Here is a 24628-nt window from a genome sequence, read left to right on the forward strand (position 1 = left end):
CTTTTGCATACATTATGGACTGAATTATGTTTCCCTTCCCCGTCAATTCATAAGGTGAAGCCCTGACCTCCAGTAAGTACCTCAGAATATGAGTGTATGTGGAGATAAGATTTTTAAAGGGGTGATTAATTTAAAATGAGGCCATTATGGTGGGCCCTAATCCAATCTGGTAACCTTATAAGCAGAGAAAATTTGGACACACAAAGACACACCAGGGATGCTTACATACCAGAGGAAGGACTGTGTGAGGCCACAGGGAGAAGGTCACCATCTGCAAGCCAAGGAGAAGAAACAGAACATACGGACACATTCATCTTCAGAACTATGAGAAAATACTGCTGATGTGGCTTTTTGCTATGATGGCCCTAGCAGACTAAAACAAGTAAAAACCTTGTTTCTTCAGGTATTCTTGGTCTATGGTAGAGTACTTTTAGAGAAGTAGGAGCTAATCCTTCATATGCTATGCTGACAAGGGACATGGAAGGGGAAACAAAGGGCCATAACTCTAATAAAAATCGTCTTTGGGTGACTTGAGAAGCAGTTGTCTGGATAGCAAAGTGCTGGGACCATTTTCTACAAGTGTCACACGTTCTTGGCTCTGGAGTTTCACCCATATAAGCCCAACTTCCCAGTATCCTTAGACTCTTGCTGGATTAGCATCTTAAGAGTCCAGCCATGTTCATTCCTTTATCCTGTTCCCACGTAGATCTAGAAATGGAAGCAAACGCTGCCCTTGACAAATCACAAGGGGCTTGAATATTTTAATGAACAAATTTTATTATTTAAATAGGAGTAAGCAAGACCACTGAACAAGAGGAAAGGGCACATTATTTCAGGCACGATAAGAAAAGACCTTTTCGAGCATGAGTTTTTGAATTGATGAATTTTACGCAAAGAAAACGGCTAGCCCAGGACCCTTTGGGGAGGCACCGATTCCTGGCCTCGTGACTATTTTATTCTTTGCCTGGTTGTTTGTTTGTGTCTTCTTCCTTTGCTTCCTGCCATGAGAATTGAGTTCCTATTGTGGACCAAGCACTGTGCTGAGGGTACAGAAATGAAGTCCAGAAACACAGTTCCTACTCTCAAGGAGTGCCAGTTGAAGTCCTGGAAAGAGCCAAGTAAGCCGATGATTTCCTGCAGTGCATTACATCCCATCACCCAGTGATACAGAGTCCTGTGAGGGGGCACAGCCAGATAAGATGGAGGCTGGGGGAGGCTTTTCCCAAGGGCAGTGGAGGGAGGGTCCTGAGTTTAATTTTGATGGAAAAATTCATTTATTCATCCAACCAATAAACACTTACAGAGTACCTCTCATGTGCCAGGCATCTTCTAGTGTGTCCAAAGTTAGGAGTGGATCAGAGTCATCTGGAGGGCTTATGGAAACACAGATTGCTGCTTGCTGAGGCAGAAGGTCTACAGCATGGTTCGAGAATTTGTGTTTCTAACCCATTTCTAGGTGATAGTGGTACTGGCCCAAGAATTATACTTTGGGAACCATGGCTTTAGACAGAGCAGTAAGTAATGGGGAAGAAGACAAGTAACACCATGGGTTGGGTTGTGTAGTGTTAGCATGAAACAAGGCTTGAGGACGTGTGGTCATGGCAAGGGGCCTTGAACTCCAGCCGCTACCTCACTTGCTGAGTTCTGAGGGTTACCTCAACCTGAGGGAAGAGCCACCTGTCTAATTTGTCCATTTGGCAGGGCCCCTTTGTAGAATGTCTGTCCAGTGTGTCTTTTCATCATTGGTCTGCTCAAAGGGACCACTTTCTTTTGTAACTTGTATAGAGGCATGGAATGTGGAAATGATGTGCAAAGCAGGGCGTGGGAGGTGGAATTGGAGATGGTTCTGAATGCTCAGAACACATAAGCCATGGTGAAGCCATGGCACCATTTTGTCCAAGCCGACTTCTACCAGTGGTCTGTTCTCAGCAACCTCGATCCTCTTTCACACACAGACGCTGTGTTAAAATGCTTCACCCACAAGGGGGCGGTCCTCATCTCACACTGTCTTGGATCCACCCCGTCACTGTGGACAGCTCTTTAGCTTACCTACTTACAGGCCAAGCGATGCTGCCAGATGTTAAATAGATGCCAGAAAAAGGCAAAGATAAGGGACCCAAAGGACCAATTGAAGGGCACTAATAAAATAATGGCTTAGGTGAAGATAGCCCACGAACAGAGAAGACCACGTAGGACCAAAATGCCTGAAGATGGCTGCAGGACATGTGGGCTCCAGGCCTGAACTTGGGGACTCATGTGAAAAGATTAAAGGGAATGACTGGCATGGCAAGTTCATAAACAACAACAGAAAAGATGATTAGAGTGGCTGTATTTAGAGTTGACCTGAGAGGATTAAAGAAACTTTGCTCTGAGAAGAAAGCCTATTAGGAAACCAGAGTCCTTGGGCAAAACCCATCCTGAATAAGAGATTTAGCTTCAGTAATGAAGAGAGAGAAAATCCTGCACATGGAGTGTTGTATTTTTAAAACATTTAAAAGAGGCCCATAGCCTGCGGGTCATTTTGGGGGAACCAGGCTGGCTGTCGCTATCTCTGGTGTTCCTGCGGCCTAGAATTGTTCACCCCCGTCTTTTCAACAGGGCTTGCAGTGTCAGAGATTATGATTCATGTGCTAAAAATGGATTTGGGTGAAAACAAGAAAATATTGGGGTGCCTGGGTGGCTCAGTCATTAAGCATCTGCCTTTGGCTCAGGTCATGATCCCAGGGTCCTGGGATCGAGCCCCACATCGGGCTCCCTGCTCAGCGAGAAGCCTGCTTCTCCCTCTCCCACTCCCCCTGCTTGTGTTCCCTCTCTCTCTGTGTCTCTGTCAAATAAATAAATAAAATCTTTAAAAAAAAAGAAAATATTGAAATTTCACCATTTCTGGAGTAAAGGCAAAAGGCTGAAAAAAGATGATGTAACATCTTCTTTTTTTTTTTTCAAGATTTTATTTATTTATTTGAGAGAGAATGAGAGAGAGAGAGCACATGAGAGGGGGGAGGGTCAGAGGCAGAAGCAGGCTCCATGCCGAGCAGGGAGCCCGATGCGGGACTCGATCCTGGGACTCCAGGATCATGACCTGAGCCGAAGGCAGTCGCTTAACCAACTGAGCCACCCAGGCGCCCAATGTAACATCTTCTATGCATTGCTTTATTAAGACTTTCAGCTGCACAAGACTCTTTATATTATCCAATTCATGAGCAGGTAAAATCTGCTGTCTGCTAAGTATCTTGCACGTGAGAGCTCAGCATGCATCAGGCCCCTGGAGGGATTGTTCAAACAGATTGGTAGACTCCCACTCCTGGAATTTCTGATTCAACTTCTGGGGTGTGACCCGAGAATTTGTGTTTCTAACAAACAAGTGCCCAGCAGATGCTGATGCAGCTGGTCTGGGGACCACACTTTGAGAACCACTGTTTGTAAACATTAATAACGTCATTTCTTACAACGAGGAAATCAGTGTTTAAATGGCAAAAGTCACAGCTTTTAGACGTTTTGTGAAGCACTGTGGTCAAGCCACTGGGTTAAGACAACACTTGAGTAAACGTGAGCCCCTCCCAAGCTGCCGTGAAAAGATCTCGCCAATTTTGGCCAGCCTGCTTCCTGAAGATTTCATACACAAGATGAGATGTGCAATATGGAAGCATTTGATAAATTTTACCTCAGTGGGACAGAGTTGATTATCATTTTAGGCAAGGCTGATTGGGTCATGCCAACTAAATGCAGGACATGAAAAATGCAAAAGTTTGTTTTGAATTTTCTATTAGATGAGGAAAAGATTCCTTATAGGTAAATCTGAGGGCATGTATTTGCTCCAATCACCAATCAGAGCACACCCTGCACTATATATATGTTTGAACATGCCACTCCGTTTGAAGAACACTGTCGGTTGGAGACAAGCACAAAGAGACTAGCACAGAATAGACTTCCTGGTGGTGTCCACAAGCAGGTCTGGGAACACGCACGGATCTTAAATCAAAAGAGCCACTACTCAGATTCAGCGAGCTACGGCTCACCCGTGCATTACTTAAGCATTCCTAGATGAAGTGGCTCATTGGCCCCAAATAAATCACTGAAATAATCGGAGCCTGAAGTGGCTGTTAGACACTGTTGTTCTTTCTTTGACTGCTGAACACATCTCCTCAGTGAACAGGTTTAACCCAATGCAATGATAAGTAGATCAGAACTCCTATGGAATAAGCTCGAACTGGTGAAGGGGTTTCCAACATTCATCTGTGAGCGACCAAGCCTTCACTAGTATATATTATGTATAGAAACTGGCCTGTTAATATGTAGCCTTCATTCTACAAGCTAATTTGGGAAAGCAGTAGGTGATGGGGGCCTATTTCAAATGGACAAGTTTAACGTAACATTTATTCTGAAAAATAGCACCATTGGTTCCGAAAATGAAAATGTGAAGGCGCTGAATAAGTATCATAGGAAACATTACAGAGTCTTATTAGGAATGCTGTTGGAAGTAGCTGCGGTGGGAGGGTGGGGCTCAGTCCCTTTAAGAGGAAGGTTGGGCCTATTGAGTTCCAGCGGCTCCTCATTAAAAGGGACTTAAATGAAGACTCCTGACTGCGCAGGGGAGGCCAGCCAGGCTGGGTGAAGGAGGAGGCTTCGGCTAACAAGCCTGGTATGGGGCCTTACACAGAAAATCAGCACAATTGACTTCCTTTGTTGTTTCTACATGGACTGATGTATGGGAGAGAAGGCCCTGATGGGTTAGTTAGGGGTATCCCTTTTGAGGGAGCCCTAGAAAAGGAGCCAGATGGTAAAATAAAGACTAGCTGAGATCAATGTGACACAGCCTCCATGGCACCCTTTAGTCATGGCTCTGTCATACTGGAAAAAATGTGTTTGTTCCCCGTGTAGTTACACGCTATGCTGGGTGGTGTGATGTCTTGAATGCGCCCATATAAATGCAAAACGCTAAGACCAGTGTAGAGTGTTACTTCACTGTACACACAAAGGCACCTCGATTTAGCCCTCTTCCCATGATGCAAGTATTTGCATGGTCGCCATTCTTCACTCTGCAGATGGGCTAGAGCCAGGGAACCACAAATCCCAGATGGACCGATCGGGAGAGACCCACTCCTAGCCCACTTCAGTCAAGCAGCTGGTGTTCTTCTAAGCACTCACCATGTGCTTGGCACCCTTATGTTCTCAGCTTTTGTGAGTATTTGGGCTTCTCCACCATGGAGGATGACCCGGTCCCCATAGTTTGTTCCCTTCTGCTTTGCCTTCAGAAAATGTGCTCATCCTAAGTGAGTCCAAGAAAAAGATGAGGTTCAAAACCGGATAGTCATTATTGCAGGACTGTTTTCATTAGGAAAATCTGAGGATATCATGCATAAATTTGTTTTTCTCTTTTCAACCAAATAAGGTTTTGAAAAGAGCTGTGAAACCAATGGGAGAGAACCTGAAGAAAAAACTGCAAGATGAGGGTCCTGGAGGCCAGAAATGACACAATGGTGGTAATTGTCATTTTTCTGGCTTCATTTTTGTTGCTTTGCTGGGATTCTCTACAGAAGTTTATTTCATTGAAACAAGATGGCTGACTCTTTCAGAATATCTGTTGCCGACACTCACACTAGCTCTCCAATTTGCCAAATAAGAATTCTTGCCTTATCTCTGGCATCTTTAAAGTAGCTCTTCTCCTTTTCTTCAGTCAGTGCCCCATGGAATTTGTTTTTCATAGTTTGAAGGCTGAAATCCAGGATCATTGTGCCAGCAGAGTTGTGATCTGGTGAGACCCTCCTTCTGGGTTGTAGAACTTCTGCCTGCTTCTCTCTGAGTCCTCTCATGGTGGAAAGGCAAGCTAGCTCTCTGGAGCCTCTTTTGTGAGGGCACTAATCCCATTCATGAGGACTCTGCGCTCATGACTTAATCACCTCCCAATGGCCCTAATACCATCACCTTGGGCATTAGGTTTTCAACATAGGAATTTGGAGAAGGACGCTTCAGACCATAGCACCAGGGTATCTTTAAGCCAGAAAGGGGCACTGTTATGGGTTGAATTGTGTCCTCTCAAAATTTATATATTAAAATCCCAACCCTAGTACCTCACAATATAATTTTATTCAGAAAGAGAGTCATTACAGATATAATTAGTTAAAGTTAGGATGAACTCACACTGGAGTTGGATGAACCACTGATCCAATATGACTAATGTTCTTATAAAAAAAGAGAAATTTGAACACAGACATGCACACACGGAGAACACCACGTGAAGATGAAGACAAAAATGGACTGCTGTTTCTACGAGCCAAAGAATGCCAAAAAATTTTTTAAAAAGGTCAATTAACCACCATAAACTAGGGGAGAGGCATGGACCAGATCCTTCCTCACATCCCTCAGAACAAACAACCCTGATGGCACCTTGATCTCAGATTCCCAGCATCTGGACCTGTGAGATGAGAAGTTTCTGTCTTTTTTTTTTTTTTTTTTAAGATTTTATTTATTTATTCATGAGAGACACAGAGAGAGAGAGAGAGGCAGAGGGAGAAGCAGACTCCCCGCTGAGCAGGGAGCCCGATGCGGGACTCGATCCCAGGACCCTGGGATCACGACCTGAGCCGAAGGCAGACGCTTAACCGACTGAGCCACCCAGGCGCCCAGAGAAGTTTCCGTTGTTGAGGCCGCCCGGTGTGTGGTCCTTTGTTACAGCAGCCCTGGCAAACTCATGCAGATGCCACTGTCTAGCAGTGCTTCCTCCATGCCGATCCTCTACATACGTCACACGGTCAGCCCCTTGTCAGGACATGCTCTGCCGAAGGTGGCGGTGGCGTAGAGCATGTTGGGAATGATAGCCTGGGCAGCAGGGGGCAGGGTCCTTCCTATTTACCTTGGTCACGCCTGCTGAGAAGTTTCTGAGGTAGTTCTTATGTGACGATGTCACCTCTGCAGGTCTTTGGTTTTCTGGTTTCTCTAGGCCTGGGAAAAATCCTCTAAGGAACTCTAGGCTGAAACTGTTTACCATGTCAAGGGTGGGGTTGGGGAAGGAGATGTTCTTTTTCTTCATTCCTTCAACCCCTGAACTTTGACCTACAATGATGATAAATGGCCTAACTTGGGGTGTCCTGAGAGCAGGAGCAGAAGTACATGCAGAAGGCTGTGGAGGCCCATTACTGTAAGTGCCTTTGCATCAGACATTTGGAATGAGTCTTTTTTCCTTCCTCAAGTTTTGTCACCAGATCAGTTAAATCTAAGTACATTTTCAGTTTCCAAGTAGGGAATAGAAAAGCTAAATGGAATTTGATTTTATATGGAAATATATTTACCTCTTAAATGTTAGATCCATATTAAAATTAATTACAACATATTAAAATTAACATAACTTAATATTACAATTATTAATAATAACGTTCAATACCACCATATTTATGTCATGGTAATAATGTAGTTTCTGAGGCTTTACTGAAACATGACTACCGCTCATAATTACTGCCTTTTGAATGCCTCCTATGTATCAGGTGATTTATATGCATTATTAATCTTCCAAAAACTCTGTCGGATGTGTAAGCCTTGCAATTAAGATATACGAACTCTGACGGGCACCTGGGTGTCTCAGTCGTTGGGCGTCTGCCTTGGGCTCAGGTCATGATCCCAGGGTCCTGGGATCGAGCCCCGCATCGGGCTCCCTGCTCAGCGGGGAACCTGCTTCTCCCTCTCCCACTGCCCCTGCTTGTGTTCCTGCTCTCGCTCTCTCTCTCTCTGTCAAATAAATAAATGAAAGAAAAAAAAAAGTTAAAAAAAAAAAGAGATATACAAACTCTGATTTAAAAAAAAAAAGAAAAGGTCAAGAAAATTGTTTAATTGTCCAAGTAGTAAGTGGAAGGACTGGGATCAAACGTAATAAGTCTGTCTGACTCCAAATCCCATGAGTTTTCCACCACAACATTTTGCCGTTATTATTTTTTTTCTTTAAAAAGAGAGAATGATTTCCACAGTGTAAGAGGGTTCCCCTTTCTCCACATCCTCGCCAACATCTGTTAGTGTCCTGTGTTGTTAACTTTAGCCATTCTGACAGGTGCAAAGTGGTATCTCATTGTGGTTTTGATTTATATTTCCTGATGATGAGTGATGGTGAGCATCTTTTCACGTGTCTGTTAGCCACTCTGGATACAGTATGGAGGTTCCTCAAAAAGTTAAAAATAGAACTACCCTATGACCCAGTAATTACACTACTAGGTATTTAACCAAAGGATACAAAAACTGATTCGGAGGGGTACAAACATCCCAATGTTTATAGCAGCATTATCAACAATAGCCAAACTATGGAAATATATATATATGTATATATATATATGTATATATATGTATATATATATATAACCTCTTCTTTATATATATTATATAAATATTATACACACACACACAATGGAATACTACTCAGCCATCAAAAGAATGAAATCCTGCCATTTGCAAAGACATGGATGGAACTAAGATGTATTATGCTAAGCAAAATAAGTCAGAGAAAGACAAATATATGATTTCACTCATATGTGGAGTTTAAAAAGCAAAACAGGTAAACACAGGGGAAAGGAAAAAAAAAAAAAGAAAGGGAAGCAAGCCATAATAGACTCTTTAACTATAGTGAACAAACCGAGGGTTGATGGAGGGAGGTGGGCAGGAGGATGGGCTAGATGGGTGATGGGTATTAAGAAGGGCATTTGTTAGATGAGCCCTGGGTGTTATATGTAAGTGATGAATCACTAAATTCTATACCTGAAACCAATTTTACCATACATGTCAACTAACTAGAATTTAAATAAAAACTTGAAATGAAAAAAAAAACAAAATGATTTGAATATATTTGGAAACAATCATATCTTTTTACTTAAAAAATTCAAGTTTGAATATGGCATAATCTATCATAATAGCAAGTTTGGTATCCCAAACTCCAGGAAAATAATGGATGCTTTCCTAAGATGCATACATCATCCTGCATTGATTTCACTAAATTTCACAAAGCTTTTTTTTTTTTTACAGCATTTATCTGCAATTTTACTTCTCTTAGATTCCTACTGGAAAATATCCTTATTTTAAATAAAGCTACTTCATGCCTCTTCTACGTTCATGATGCTTCTTTTTAAATGTACTAATATTAACTTATGGACATTGAACTAAAGAATTTGTACATTCTGGTAATTTCTATGAAGTGGTGGCACCTATTGATGACGTATGATATTGCAGTCTAACATCTTTAGAAACAAATTCTTTTTTTTTTTTTAAGATTTTATTTATTTATTTGACAGAGAGAGACACAGCAAGAGAGGGAACACAAGCAGGGGGAGTGGGAGAGGAAGAAGCAGGCTTCCCGCTGCGCAGGGAGCCCGATGCGGGGCTCGATCCCAGAATCCTGGGATCATGACCTGAGCCGAAGGCAGATGCCCAACGACTGAGCCACCCAGGAGCCCCTGGAAACAAATTCTTAAGATTTTAAAATAGAAAGAAACTATTTTGTCAAGTCTTAAAACTACAGAATGCATATTCCTTGAGAAATATGGTATATCTGGAATATAAATAGAGTGGAGTCACAGAATATGCGTGGTGCATCTTTCTGACATCTCAATTTTAGTCAATATTTACATACGAAAACAAATATATATCATCCCTTAGACAGCAACATTGGCCTAAATTTTTTATCTATGATGGAAATCTTCCAAAAAGTGTTTGTGTTGCAAACATTTTCATTTTTGCTTTGCCATTAGAGGAAAATTTTTAGAAAAACTGGGTCAAGCTCATCTTCCTTGTGTGAAAGATGAGAAAATGATGTTCCAGCTCTAAGTCTAGGCTCTGGGCAAAGAAGACAGAGTTCCAAATTCTTATTCTACATTCTTTCCATATAAATTCACCACAGGATCCTCATTTATATAGTATATACCCAATTAAAAGTAGAAGAGATGTTAAAGTTAGAATCAAAGAAATGTTAAGGAGAATCATAAATGTGTGGTCAAAAAATTGGGGGAATGTGACAAGTTCCATAACCTTGGATTTACTGGAAATTGGTAGTGATGTTAGAATGAAAAATCCCATCTGAGAAATCTTTGCAAGTTCTCAAATGACTGTGAAGAATATTAGCAAGCACATTTTTGAACCTGATAGTTTCTTTTTGCTGGAAATTTTAAAATTCAATTCTCCCTGGAGGAGTTTTTGGTTGGGAATATGCCTTTAATTTTATCACGTCAAACAACAAATAAATCACTAGCATTAGCTTTATAACACAGTCAAAATTCTGAAACACAGCTATTCCATATAATAGACAATCCTCAGATTTATGCCAAAATTTTGAGTTCAAAGAGTAGCTTTGAAATAAGACTGTGGGAGAGTCTATTTATTATTCGATTTGTAGCTAGTTAGATCTCCAGATTTTTTTTCTCATATATGCCTTTTGTGTTCTACTTTGCTGGTTCAAAAAGCAAAGGGATTTAGATAGACAAGAGACAGACCACTTCAAAAATTCAAAGTGATTGCTCAAGATGAAATCGTAGACTGAGGTTGGCAAAGATAAGAACTGAAAACATGGAAGGATGTGTTACTATTGCAAATAACCAAACCTGTCTCAAAAATGTGCACATTAGCTGCTACCATATTGCAGAAGAGGCACATCTTCAGCTTTTATTCAAAGTGGCTTGGTCAGCATGGAAACTTTACTGTTGCACATAACTAGTATCTCAGATGGAGGGAGCCTCCAAGGTCTGTTCATTCAGCAACTTAAGAATGCCATTAAATACTCAGAGTCATTCCTTTTGTTCTACCAGCCTTGGCATTTTGGATAGGCCTTTCATGTTTGCAGAATGAGCCTATCTGCAAACCATACATCCTCACAGATCAATGTCCAGAGGAAAAACAAACACAAGAGTCTTCTCTCTATGTCTCTCTTTTTATTTTTTTTTTCTAATGTCTTTTTTTAAGAGCGTAGAATCTTTCCCCAGAAACTACTCCAGCAGATTTCCACTCATGTCTTATTACTTAGAATTGGATCAGGTACCTCTTTCTGAGTCAATTTCAAAATGGCAAGGGAAACAAAACTATTGTGCTACGGTTGATCGAAAGTAATCCAGATTTATCCTCTGGGGCTGAGACTGGGGCAGGGCTAATCTTCCCTGAGACCTAATACCGGCACCAAATACAGGTTTTAATAATAAGCAAAAAGGCCCAGGAAAAAAACAAGTGTCTGCTACACAGCCCATCATAAAGCAACAGAAGTCGACCTCCCCAAAGACCAGTGGGGAGAAACTTTTAGCGTGGAAGGTACCATCCTAAAATAGAATGTGTAAGTGAAAGATACACTTAGAGGAACTAAAGACAAGAAAAAAAACCAAAAAACAAAACCATCCAGCCAATGTTTTCATTTATCCCTTCTGCTATTTGGGAATTTAAGCTCTGACTTCAGATTATCAAAGGCGAAGGCAGCCTACGATCTTATGGCCACTTCGCATAGCTCGTGTATATGAAGTGTAAGAAGAATTATGACTTGGCCTGCAGAATGCTGGGAGAGTGAAAGAGTCCACCCCAGCTCCCTCTTTCCCCAGCACCACTCCATGGGTTCTCTGTGCTTACACATACACAACTTCATGAAAGCTACATCTAGCACTGTTGTGTCCTGATCCTGGGCTTGCGGTATCCTGTGGCAGAACAGGCCCAGGGGATGAGAAGAAAGCCATTTGTTCTCAGGAAAAATCATGAGCATTCCACGCATTCAATTTAAAAGTACTGTCAAAGGATGTAGACTGTGTAGATAACATAGCGGAAATTTATGTAGATCATTTCGTCCATATTGCATATTCTTCTTATGCTCTGCATTATCCTTGGAAACTAGATTATAAGATTTTTTTTTCTCAGACAAGATGAAAAGGGTCAAAGGGATATTATTTTAATAAATCACTAAGCCAGGATCACATGATAGGATCACTAGGAGAGTTCTTAATCTTCTCTTTGGAAACCTGAAAAACATTAAAAAAAGGCAAACCTCAAGGAAAGTTTCTACTAGAAACTGGTTATAAACATTTCTTAGCATAAAATAAATACCTTACTTAGAGAGCCTATCTAGTAGTGAGTAATGTCCTAAAACCATGTTCAGCTAAGCCATATTTATCTATACTAAAGAGAGCTCAGACTCCTTTCAGATACTAGGATTCCAAGAATTCTGAGATTCTATGAATTACTGAAGTGTGTGTTGTTCTCTTTGTTACTGAGTATTTCAGAATTATATATATCTTAATTAATTCAACAAATATGCACCAAATGCCTAATATGTTCCAGGCACTGTTCTGGGTGCTTGAGATACATTTGTGAACAAAAGAGAGAAAAGATCCAAGCCCTTGTGAGTTCATGTTCTAGCAGGGGTGATACACATAATAAATTAATAAATATACCATGATAGAAGGTAGTAAGTGTAATGGGGGGAGAAAAAGAGCAAGAGAGAAAATCTAGAGCATGAGAGATGTTGCCTTTTTAAATGGGATGGACAGGGTAGACCTCATGGAGAAAATTGTACATATGTGTGTGTGTGTATATAATATGTATTTACATGACTACAGAAATACAGCCTAAATTAAAATTAAATATTAACTATATATGCATAAACATGTATTTTTATACTGACTCTCCATTAATATACCCTTCACTATTTTTAAATTTGTGATAATTCAAACACTAAGTTGGTTAAATAATTTATCTTTGTGTTTTCCGTGAAGGGCTTCTAATATAAAATAACTCCCAAATAATGTTTTGTAATTTTTTTGATTTTTCTTTGTTCTAAAATCTTGCTTATTTTAGAAAATTCAGAACATTAAAAAGAAAATAAAATCAGCTATAATCCCACTGTTCATAGATAAGTACTAATATTTTAGAAAAATTCCTCCTTTTCACACCTGCACTCTTTCTTCTTCTCTCCTCCCTCCCCCCCTCTTCCTTCCTTCCATGCATCTATCCACTAGATAGAATGAAAAATAAATATAGAGATGGATATGTTTTTTTTTCTTTTTTAGTTGAGACTGTGCATAGGTCTTCAATCTCTTACCTGAAACTTTTGGAACCAAAATATGCTTGGTAATTGAGAATTGATTAGCTATAAAAAGATAATATGGTATAAACTGTATATTGCATAATATCCCTAGTGTGGTCTGGGGCAGGAGCCTTTAATTAAATACATTAATACTGAAATGTCTGAAGTTTACAATACATAAGATAAATAAAGACTGTAAATAGCCTCATATGAATTCAGGTCATATTTTGCTATTAAATGAGTTATAAAATAGTTTTTATTACTTGGAGCTTCTAAATTTCAGAATTGCAGATAATGAACTGTGAACCTAAGTACATTTTTTTAAATGGTGATTTTTCTTAAAGCTAAATTAACATTCTACTATGTTAAATTTTTGTAAATAATTTTAATAATAATAAAATGGCTCTCTTAGATGTGTTTCTCAATTTATTTAACAACTCTCATGTAGACCTTTGATTACATTACCGACTCTTTAATTTAGATTCTTAGAAGAGGACTTTACTGGATCAAAGACTGGAGCATTATTAAAACACATGATACACGGCATCAATTGCTTTCCAGAAAAGGTAAACTAATTTATATTCTCACTAGTAATATATGAAGATTCCAGGCTCATTTTAGGTAGCATAGAATATAAGTGCTTAACAAATATTTATTAAATAAATGTGCTTTTAAAGATTTATTGAAACTATTTATACATTAGACATGTTAGATAATTGTCCATCATATTTGATATACTTATGTATTTCTGGTTAATGTTTACATATTTATGTTGTTTTTAAAATATTCACCTATATGTTACATGTAAATACCAGATATGGTATTTATGGTGTTTACCTACATGTTTCCTCCTTTATATTTACATATTTATGGTTGCATTTTATAGATCAAATATATTGGTTTCAGTTGTTGTTTCTTCCATTTTGCTAAATATTGCTTTTAGGGTTTTATATTTTTCTTTTTACTGTTTAATCCATCTAGAATACGTTCTTTAGCTACAAAGTATCTTTAAAACATTTTTTTCTTAGACTTTCACATGGGTGATATGTATTCTGAGCTTCTGTATATGGGAGCTCATGGTACAAGATTTTGACAAGTACATTGGGTCACAATATTTTCTTTTCAATATTTTATAAGGATCCTCTCTGACTTTTGAGAGCTGGTCTGGCTCAGAGAGGTGCCTCAGCCATGCAGAAAGCTTAGGAATACCGTCCTGACCCTCTGACGGAAGGACTGGTGCTGGGTCAGCATGGCTGGTGCCGGGTCAATATGAGAAGGTCCTCAGTCAAGTATCATCTTCAAAAAATGAAAGACAGTAATTGTGAGTAGATGAAAAAGTGAAGAAAAGAAGGCAGCTTTTTTCTTAAGAAGGTTTGTAAAGAGTGAAAGAAGAAAATGCAGGGATTGTGGTGAATGCCAGTATAGCAGAGCAAAGATAGCTGTTTTCTCTTACGGGTTCTCAGAGCTGACCTGATGCTAGTAAAGAACAGAGAAACTTTTTTTTTTTTTTTTTAAGATTTTATTTATTTATTTGAGAGAGAGAGAATGAAAGACAGAGAGCATGAGAGGGGGGAGGGTCAGAGGGAGAAGCAGACTCCCTGCCGAGCAGGGAGCCCGATGCGGGACTCGATCCTGGGACTCCAGGATCATGACCTGAGTCGAAGGCAGTCGCTTAACCAACTGAGCCACCCAGGCGCCCAGAACAGAGAAACTTCTTAGGCTGTGAACTGTGTGCTAAGATTCAAAAACTCCAGAAAAGAACATGATGACTCATTCCATGAGCCATACAGATAGCATTTCGCAGAACAGTTTTCTGGTGGCTAGCCTAGTTGATGGTCACCATGTAGCTTGTCGTGGGTGCTAATTTACCAGAGGACCTCAAGGCTTCAGAGACATTGGCACTTAAGTTGGCTTCTAGCTGTAATGTTCCTGGAGTTCTCAATTAAGTGAAGCTGATTGGTTTTGGTCATGGATGTGTCAGATGATGGGTGTTCATTGATGTCACCCTTCCTCGAACTCACCTATTAACCCTGCATCTTCTCTTGGCTGGCCAGCTCTTTTCCCCTTACTCCCAGAGCCTAGTGAAATCAGAAGACTGTGCAGGGGCAGCTTAGATGAGAATGGGAGAAGAATTTTTTTTAAGCTTACTACACTCTGAGTTCTGCTTCTGATTCTAGCAATCCTCTGTCCAAGGACATGTAAATGCCACACCAGCATGACTGTTTCTAACTTTTACAAGCTACATATAACATCCTTAGCAATCGATTTGGATATCTTTTATAAAGAACCTGAAATGGGGTGCCTGGGTGGCTCATTCGGTTGGGCGGCCGACTCTTGATTTCCACACAGGTCATGAACAGGGTCCTGGGATAGAGCTCTGCACAGGCTCTGTACTCAGCTACGAGTCTGCTTGAGATTATCCCCCTTTCCCTTTTCCTCTGCCCCTCCTCTTGCCCGCTCCTGTGTGCTCTCTCTCTCTCAAATAAATAAATCTTAAAAGAAAAAAAAAATCTGAAATGTACCAGGTGGCACATTTATTGGTGCAAAAAGACTTTCAGAAAGTTACCAGAAAAAAAAAAGTTTTATCAAAAACTTAGTTCATCTTTCGTTGTTACATTTCTGTTAGAATATTTTCATTGTCTATTTTGTGCTCTACTTAAGATATATATGTAATATTTAATATATATAATTTATATATAAGTTGCTTTCACAGATTAATTATAAAGGAAAAACATTGGGATTTATGCTTTTTTTACCACTATTTTCCTGTTACTTCAATAGCTTCAGTTATATCTATGGAGTATTTATACTTCTAATTTTTGAAATAACCTAATTAGGAACTTGGATGAAACCAATCAACAATTTAACTGTCTTTTGGAAACTGGAGGTGCCTTGAAGACATTAATATGAAGAATGTGCCTGAAGCTGATTGACTCTGGAATATTGACCAAAATCTCCAAAATTCCTCTATATAAAGTGGCATATGTAAACTTGGCTTCATCGGGGCGCCTACAAACCAGAAAATTATATAAAAAGTTGCAATTCTGCTAGATTGGTAACTCTATATTCACAACTGTGATTTAGTTTCTCCTTCCATGATATGATTTGTTTTTCTAAGGGAGATAAACATGAAATCTGAGTTTTACTTGCAGTTCTTCTGAATTGCAAGATAGAGTAAAAATTATAAAAAGGATTTTGTGCAATGGCCAAAATGTAAAATGCTCTGAGGTTTCAAAAATAAACACTTCTTACTCAATTAGTCTTTGGCTTTGAACTGTGACCTATATATTATATATAGATATAGAATATATATATATATATTATAAAAGTAATAAAACCTTCAGATTTTCAAAAATTGGAAGATAAACTCTCAGAGAGACAGGCTCCTTGCAGTATCATTGCTACATTCTAACCAGCCATAGATATGGTAAAGCTTAAATGTATTTTTAGAAGTGCAAATATGTATTACTAAGAAATAAGGTCTTTATTTTTTTATTTTTAAAAGATTTATTTAATTAAGAGAGAGAGTGCAGGCAGGGAGAGGCAGAGGGAGAGAGAAACTCAAGCAGACCCTAGCCGAGCAAAGAGCCTAAAGTGGGGCTTGATCTCACGACCCCACGATCATGACTTGAGCTGAAATCGAGTCGGATGCTCAACTGACTGAGCCACCCCGGTGCCCCAGAAATAAGACATTTATAATTGCCTTATAATAAGTTGTTAGGACATTATAGAGCAATTTATATAAAATTTAATATAATTTCAGTATATTACTGATATATATTCAGTATGTTATTTACATTGATACCTGAAAGATGAGTGAAAAGATAAATGGAAAGTAAGAGTATAATGTAAAGAAAAAAAGACAAGTGCTACTCCATTATCTTCCTGTATGTTGCATTGTCCAGGATTGGTTGGTATCCCTCTATTTTTCCTTTATAGACTGACTGATTTTTTTAGCTTGGAAACTTGTATGAGAATTATTTTTAAATTCATGATTATTACCTTATCTTTGTAATACAAAATTTTTCAGAATGTGTCCAGATACTCTATTTTGTTTCATTCTTTCTGGATCAGGATAAGCCCTTTTGATTTGCATGCTTCAATCCATTTTCAGTCACGTTCACCTTGAACACCATTGTTACTCCTTGTTGGATTTTCCTGGGACTTACATCTAAATTGATCTTCCCTTGTATCTGCCACCTTCTATTTGGCATAACACACCCATTCACAGGGCTGGGCTTCCTCCCATCATCTGCACCTGTCCATCCCATCAGGGTGTATACCCCCTTTTTTGTTTACTTCCTTTTTGTCCTTCTACACTGTCCCATCCCACGGAAGCTAATCTTAATGATACGTGATATCATAACATTTTCTGTGTTTGGTCTAACCTTTTAATAAGCCTAATATATCTAAATTTAGTTGAGAATTTAGAATTTGATGCCTCTGTCTTACAGAGATTAATCTTGAATGGCATCGGGTTTTTGTGTTAATTCTATGTATGAACTTATCAACATAACTTGTCAATGTAACTTAACATCTTAACATGTTGGGAACAATTCACAATGTAAGTAATGTCACATGAAGAGATATGAGTAGTGTCCTACAGTAAAAGCTGAGTTGGACAAAACACATTTTACACTCATGGGCACGGGCAATCCTTTCCTGCACAGCTCCTATTTCCCGCATACCAAGGACACTTTGGGAAATGTTACCTGAGAGAAATCTCTTTCACCATCACAATAAGCAGAAGGAAGCTAACAAATACTGAACGCCACTCAGTGCCAAACATTACATGTTTGATATGAATTGGTTTTTACCAAAATCTTCTGAGAGTGTTTTCTTGTTGTCCTTTCTCAGTTATGGAAACTGAGGTTCACTAATTTCGGCACACTTGTTCAAGTTCACAGCTGGTACAACCAGGAACAGAATCTATACCTGACTCCAAATCCCATCCTCTTTTTACAAAATTTTGTTATAGCCACTCATTACATTCTCTTTGATAAAAGTGGATCTCTTGAAGGATTTAGAAGTTCTTAAACTACCGTGACTACTTCTATTGGTAAACAACAAAAAACAAACAAAAAACCCACAAAAACTTATTTTTACATGATTGATTTTTCATTTTACTGGAAAGTAACTTAGCATATGTCGTCTCCCCAGTTGGTAGAGGAGGTGAAGGAGATAGATGTTAAATTATTTGGTGATGAAGCAAGAAAGAATGTCCAAAGGAAAGTTAAGTTTGCTCAGTAGTGTTAATGATAATTTTCTTTAGGAAAATATGATAAAACAGGGAAAAGTTAATTTAAGTCAGAACACTGATTCTCCATTTCCTGTATTAAAAAAATCCATTTTAATTTTGTAAATTCTTTTTTTTAAAAGGATTTATTTATTTATTTATTTATTTATTTATTTATTTGACAGAGGGAGAGAGAGGGAACACAAGCAGGCAGAGGGAGAGGGAGAAGCAGGCTTCCTGCTGAGCAGGGAGCCCAAAGCGGGGCTCGATCCCAGGACCCTGAGATCATGACCTGAGCCGAAGGCAGACGCTTCACCAACTGAGCCACCCAGGTGCCCCAATTTTGTAAATTTTCTTAATAATTAATCTATATTCTGGGACGAACCTTTAATGTTTTATGGGAAAGATGGATTTTTGTCATAGTGCTAGAGCCTTATGGAACTAGGAATAATATAAAAATAAAATAAAGGCTACTTGTCCTTTCAGATAAAATGATTCTAGATTCTGCTAATTATTGAAAGAATACATTTTTGTAAAAAAAAAAAACTTACAGAATTTTGCTAGAGCATTTGAATATTGTAATGTTTTGCTCCATATAAATTGCCAAATTCTGACTGTCTTCTGTGCTTTACATAAAAATATGATACTTCTAAAGACCTTGAAAACCCAAAAAATATGTTGGAAATTAAAAGGAGCTTCACTTTCCCTGGCTTCAGTGCATCCTCCCTACAGCTGCTAGAATAATTTTCTTTAGACAATAGAAAGAATAGAAAGTGCCTCTGTTTCTTTTGCATGACCCATCACTGCATACACCATACATTTTTATAAAAACAAAACACATTTCTAGTAAATGACATTGACAAATAATAATATCCAAAATAGATATTTGATCAAGGTGAGACTTAGGATGCGTGTAGAATTAATCCATTATCTAACACTGTACTGACTTAGACAATTTGGAAGCCATTCAGGAATTTTATCTTAACTTCTCATTGAGGAACTACTCTGCATCTGAATTAACATTCTGCTACAGAATAATTGGAAGTTTATAATGTTAAGAGTTTAACTTTGCTGGGAAAAAAACCCATCATCCCACTGAGATGTTAAAGCAGAATTCATTTGGTATAGTTCTTATATAAAGGAATTTTATTTCCTATAATTTATTTATTAACAACCTATGAAAACGTAAATTATTAGTTATACGCAAGTTAGCACTTCAGAAAATGAAGTGAGGAAGTTAGACATGGGCTTTGGTGGTTTTATTTCATCGGAAATTTTCCCAAGTTTTCCTCATTAAAATATTTTCCTAGGGGGCTTTTTGGATATAGAAGAAAATTCAAATGAAGAATTGTATTTTATTTTTTATTATGGTGTTTTCCATATTAAAATATACTGCACATTGATCCAAGGTAATATTTTGTAAGACTGGCAAACATAACATTTGAATTAACTTATCTGATTGTATTATTATAAGGCTTATTTTCCACTTTAAAATATATCATTAAAAATGTGTGTGTGTAACATATACATATTCCTCACAATATCCTTGACAGATAGTCCCTGAGCTTTAATTCTCACACTTGTAATTAATTAAGGTTCTTTTGTTTCAGACAAGAAAAACTCTGACTTAAAGAATTGATTGGAGACACACTGGGTTCCTCATATCAAATACATGGAAGTCGCAGAACATGATCAAACGTAAGGTGCCGTGTAAGGACCATGGCCTCCCCAGGACTATGTGGGCTTGAAGTTCAAATTTCAGCAATGGAGTGTCCGGTTAGCCTGGTTTGGATTGCATGGTTGCCTCTTGCCTAGGAGAGGCCAGGGCACTTTAGATCAAACTGGGTCCAATGAGGAAAATAACTTTCCTAAAGGATACATTGGTGCTATTCCAAAACAAAAACAAACAAAAACAAAGGAAATGGATGTTTGGAAACCAAGAAACAAGTCTCTCAAACTCATTTTCTTCTACTTCAGCAGAGCCAGATTTGCCTGCACAGGTGTCTCGGAGTGACGGGGGGTGGGTGTCTCATTTTTTAAAAAAGATTTATTCGTTTGTTTTAGGTGGGGTGGGGGCAAGGCAGAGGCAGAGGGAGAGAGTCCCAAGCAGACTCCGCGCTCAGCGCCACCGAGAGCCCCACTTGATCTTACGACCCTGAGGCCACGACCCCAGCTGAAACCAAGAGTCAGAAGCTTAACGGACTGCGCCGCCCAGGCGCCCTTGGAGGGTCTCATTCTTACTCTTGCCAGCCGTGTGTGTGTCTGTGGTTGACTGAGGTGGGTCATCAAACTTCGGCTGCAGATAGGAGAGAGAGGGGAGCCATGAGGTTCCCCCACAGATGTGCAAATTAAATTGCTAGTCCATCTAAGCACACTCCTACCAGGCAAGAGCAGACTCAGGAAAATTAGTTACTAAGATGGATTCTTTCAGCAAATTAAAGCTCGGTAATAAGTTAAGCACATCCGGGAAGCCCCAAGGGTTGGGTTTAGTTTACCAAATAGTATCTCCTGAGTCCCATAAATTGTGCTCCTCCTTCTAATATTGGAATGGAATAAAATCAGAGGAGAGCAGGGAAAAACGATTTTATAATTTAAATTTATATTTATTTATTTATTTATTTATTAAAGATTTTATTTATTTATTTGAGAGAGAGAGAATGAGAGAGAGCGAGTACATGAGAGGGGGGAGGGTCAGAGGGAGAAGCAGACTCCCCGCCGAGCAGGGAGCCCGATGCGGGGCTCGATCCAGGGACTCCAGGATCATGGCCTGAGCCGAAAGCAGTCGCTTAACCAACTGAGCCACCCAGGCGCCCTTAAAATAATTTGTGCAATACACAAATTAGTGAAATTCACACATTCCCATAAACATTAAAAGTCTCACAATACTCAGCAATTACTGGCAAATTATTTGGTTCTAGATCTCAACATTATTGCTTCCTGTAGGAGGCTTAGGATGGAGTTTGTCAGTATTCTTGGCAATATATTATACATACAGGGATTTGAGGCAACATAAAAAAATTAGCTTTATCATGCAAAATTTCCCATTTGACTAAACCTACCCAGTCACAAATGGAGAAAATGAAGACCTATAGGTAAGAAGGTAGAGGCAGGGTATGTGGAGTGCGTGATACATGTGCATGTGTGGGGAATGTCTGTGTGGTGTGTCTGTATTTTGTCTCTGTGCGTGGGTGGCATATATGTGTATGTGGTGTGTGTATATGGTATGTGTGGTGTGAGTGTAGAGCGAGTGTGTGGGTGTGTGATTTGTGTGTGCTGGTAGAAGTTTCCTTTACTACAGAATCACAGACACTGAGAGTATAATTGTTCCCCCAGAATACCTTTCTTCCTTGGGCCAAAATACTGATGGGAGTGGAGAGGGAGGTATGTAAGAAGGAAATGAAGCAAGAGAAATTATTTCTAAAATTATTAAAAATTATAGCAAATATTTTCTTTTCTTTTGAGCTGTATAATTGGAGCTTAGGCAATTTTGAGGCAGGGAAGGGAGGATCGTAGTGTAGCTGAAACAGCAATGCAACTGATTCTATATCTCCTTCGGATCTAATATTGTTGGGGTCCCCGGGAAGATGGAAATAAAAATGGCAAAAATGAAAAGGGGGCAGAAGGACCCCCCAAACTGGGGAGAATAAAAGTTGCTAAATGGCTCTGCCTTCCCCTCCAAATATGGAGTCAACCAAAAATAGTGCACAGAGAACAGGGCACAGTGTGTGATGTTTGGTGCTGCCTAGACATTTTTGAAAATAATGGGTATTCATTTAACAATTGTTGTGCTGACTTAAGCAGCACATATACTAAAATTGGAATGATACAGAGAAAATTAGCATGGCCCCTGAGCAAGGATGACACACAAATTGGTGAAGTGTCCCATATTTAAAAAAAAAAAAAAATTAATAAAAAATTGTTAAATCGAATTATTGAGTTGGGAGGTCATATGTCTTTTAGATTTGATTTCACTTGTGACTGAGCTACATTAAAAGTATTGATACATGAAAGTGACCATTTAGACCCATACTTCTACCATGTAATGCACTTGAACATTAAATGCTAGAGCTCAGTAAATAAACTAAAGAAAATTACCTGGAAGTCTGTTCATGCTTCATATTAGCAATTTAGTCCGAAATATCCTTTTTGTCGGAAAAATGGGGTCAACAAACTCCCAGACCTAACCACACCCGAAGGAAGGTTTTCTTTTTGACTTCATGTCACAACCAAGACAAGGTGAATATACCTTTTTATTCATGTGATACCTTCAAGGTCAAATTCTCCATGATCATCAAAAACTTAAAATGTGCCCTCATGTTCCATTTCCTGGATAAAAGAGACTGTGTGGTATGACTTCCTCTCCTTTCAAAGGACACAGCTGTCCCTCACGTAATTTCCAAAAATTGTGTATGATAATGAAGCAAGTGTCACAGCTGAGGATGACCCTTATCATGGGCTGAGACAGAAGCCCCCAAACAAATGATTTGGGGAGAGGGACACAGGAGGGACTGGCTGGCTCTTGGGCCAGGGCTGTAGAAATCTGTCTTCTTGTAGAAATTCTGTCTTTTGTTGCACTCTGAGCAAGGGGTCCCCTTCCCACATTTGCAGTCACCCACTGGGAATTCAAATTAAATTAGGTCCCACTTAAATTGGAGTTTTTCCCATTACATTAGCATTTGCATAATCTTGCCAATGTTTGCCAACTTGCTAATTAATAATAGGATGACTTCAATAATAGTAGTATGGTTAAATCATGTTTTATTGCTGTTCGATTTACCTAGAATGAGTCTATCAAAGGGTACGTCTTGTATGTATGTTCAGTTTTTATGCCAATAGGTACATCTCAGTTGGCAAACTTAATCCACCACTAAAAGTTGTTATTGCAATGACTTCTCCACGAATCTGAGGAAATGGAAATTAAAAAAAAAAAAAAAAAAAAAGCATCGAGGAAACTGACTTGTAAACCCCATTGTTTTTCTGATTCACTTATGCTGAAGTATTGCTCAAGAATGATTTGTCTCTTTAATAAGTAGCAGCAAAAACAAAGCTTTAGAGAATTAACGTAAGAGAAGGATAATTCTTTCTCAGGAATTATCTTCCCAGTAGCCAGACCGAGGCTGAAAGTATTTAACTTTCTAAGGCTGGTTCACCTTCCCATTACACAAAGCTGCAAGTACGTTCAGAAGTTGAAAAAAAGGAGAGTCTGAGCTGGAATTAAGTAGTATAACTTCTGGAAGCTGGAGCCAGATAGTTTTAGCAGTATGTTGGATTGTTTTTTTGACAGCAATATGACAGCTTTGTTTTATTCTATTTCTTTAGGTGCTTCTAGGATTACAGATATTCATGGATCTCACCCTCCTGCTATACATCTCCTCACATAGAGGACCTCCAGTTGGTCCTAGCAGAAACCTTATTAAATGGATGAACGTAATACTTTTAAATCTGCTTAGTCTTTAGACATCTGTCATGCCACTGTATAATTTAATTGCAATAGAATTTGGATACATTCACTTTTCCTCTCATAGGTTTGAGAAGTCAGACGTGTTATTCATCAATAATTACTCAAATCCATGGGAAGAAAAAACAGATTTCACCCCAAATCCATGTGTCTCTGAACTACTACTATAAGTACATATGAACACAGCGAAGCCATCATCATCACAGTAGGGTTTTATCTTTCATAATCTATCCCACCAAAAAAAAAAGGAGGCTCACAATTTCTCCCCACCTTAAAGGAAGGATCTGTTGAAAGCATAGTTTCGAGGTTACCGTTTTATTCAGATTGAACCATTCATTTAGTTTAAGGACGTCTATACACGTCTTCAGTCCTATTCCTAGGTTCACCAAGGTCAACAATGACGAACACAGTATCTAGTCAAGCTGGCTAAAGAACCAAGCCCTACGAAAACAATAGGAGCAATGTTACAAATTTACAACTGCAGGAACTTTTCCCCCAGGGAATATATTTTTCAATCAACAGAGAACATCACTGTACCAAAAGTGGAGTTGCTGAAATCATGAAATCAGTCTCTGTAAATCCAGCAGCCATATGCTGAAGAGAGTTTCAAAGAATGGCCCATAATCCATCTGCCACATCTCATTTCGAGGAAACTGGACGTTGCGTTTGGTTGTGTAATGCTGGCTTCTCAGACTTGATTGGGATCTTAGCTGCCCCAAGTCTTTTCCTCTCTCCGTGCCAAAGGGAAACACTACTGTGCACAAATCATGGAGTAGATGACGTGCAGTTGTGCAGACACAAGCTACCAGTAAAAAGAAAAATGAGGGCCCTCAGCCAAGCTCTACCTTTGGCCAGGATGCTCCTCCACTTGTGTGTGCTTCTACTAATTGACTTTCTTTTCTGAGGAGAAACCTAT

General features: G+C 39.0%; 1 protein-coding gene and 1 non-coding gene across 3 annotated transcripts in view; one reads left to right on the forward strand and one right to left on the reverse strand.

Moving 5' to 3' along the window:
• Window positions 1–9260: 9260 nt before the first annotated feature.
• The window catches only part of TNIP3 (TNFAIP3 interacting protein 3), a 48182-nt gene continuing 32814 nt past the window's right edge, over window positions 9261–24628 (reverse strand). Inside the window, exon 11 of one of the 2 annotated variants that reach the window (XM_064584999.1) lies at window positions 9261–11954. In XM_064584999.1, the coding sequence (XP_064441069.1) occupies window positions 11935–11954 (20 nt within the window). In that variant the 3' untranslated portion in view covers window positions 9261–11934. Of the gene's footprint in view, window positions 11955–22995; window positions 24625–24628 lie in introns of those variants that run through there. The other variant, XM_045880507.3, reaches the window with a different exon arrangement.
• Window positions 22040–22146, forward strand: LOC123849075 (U6 spliceosomal RNA). Its single transcript, XR_006791920.1, has one exon. It is a non-coding gene; the product is annotated as a U6 spliceosomal RNA (small nuclear RNA).

Source organism: Mirounga angustirostris, unplaced genomic scaffold (assembly GCF_029215605.1).
Source record: "Mirounga angustirostris isolate CCGP_5_RB_7025 unplaced genomic scaffold, mMirAng1.0.hap1 SCAF_2, whole genome shotgun sequence".
Lineage (NCBI taxonomy): Eukaryota > Metazoa > Chordata > Mammalia > Carnivora > Phocidae > Mirounga > Mirounga angustirostris.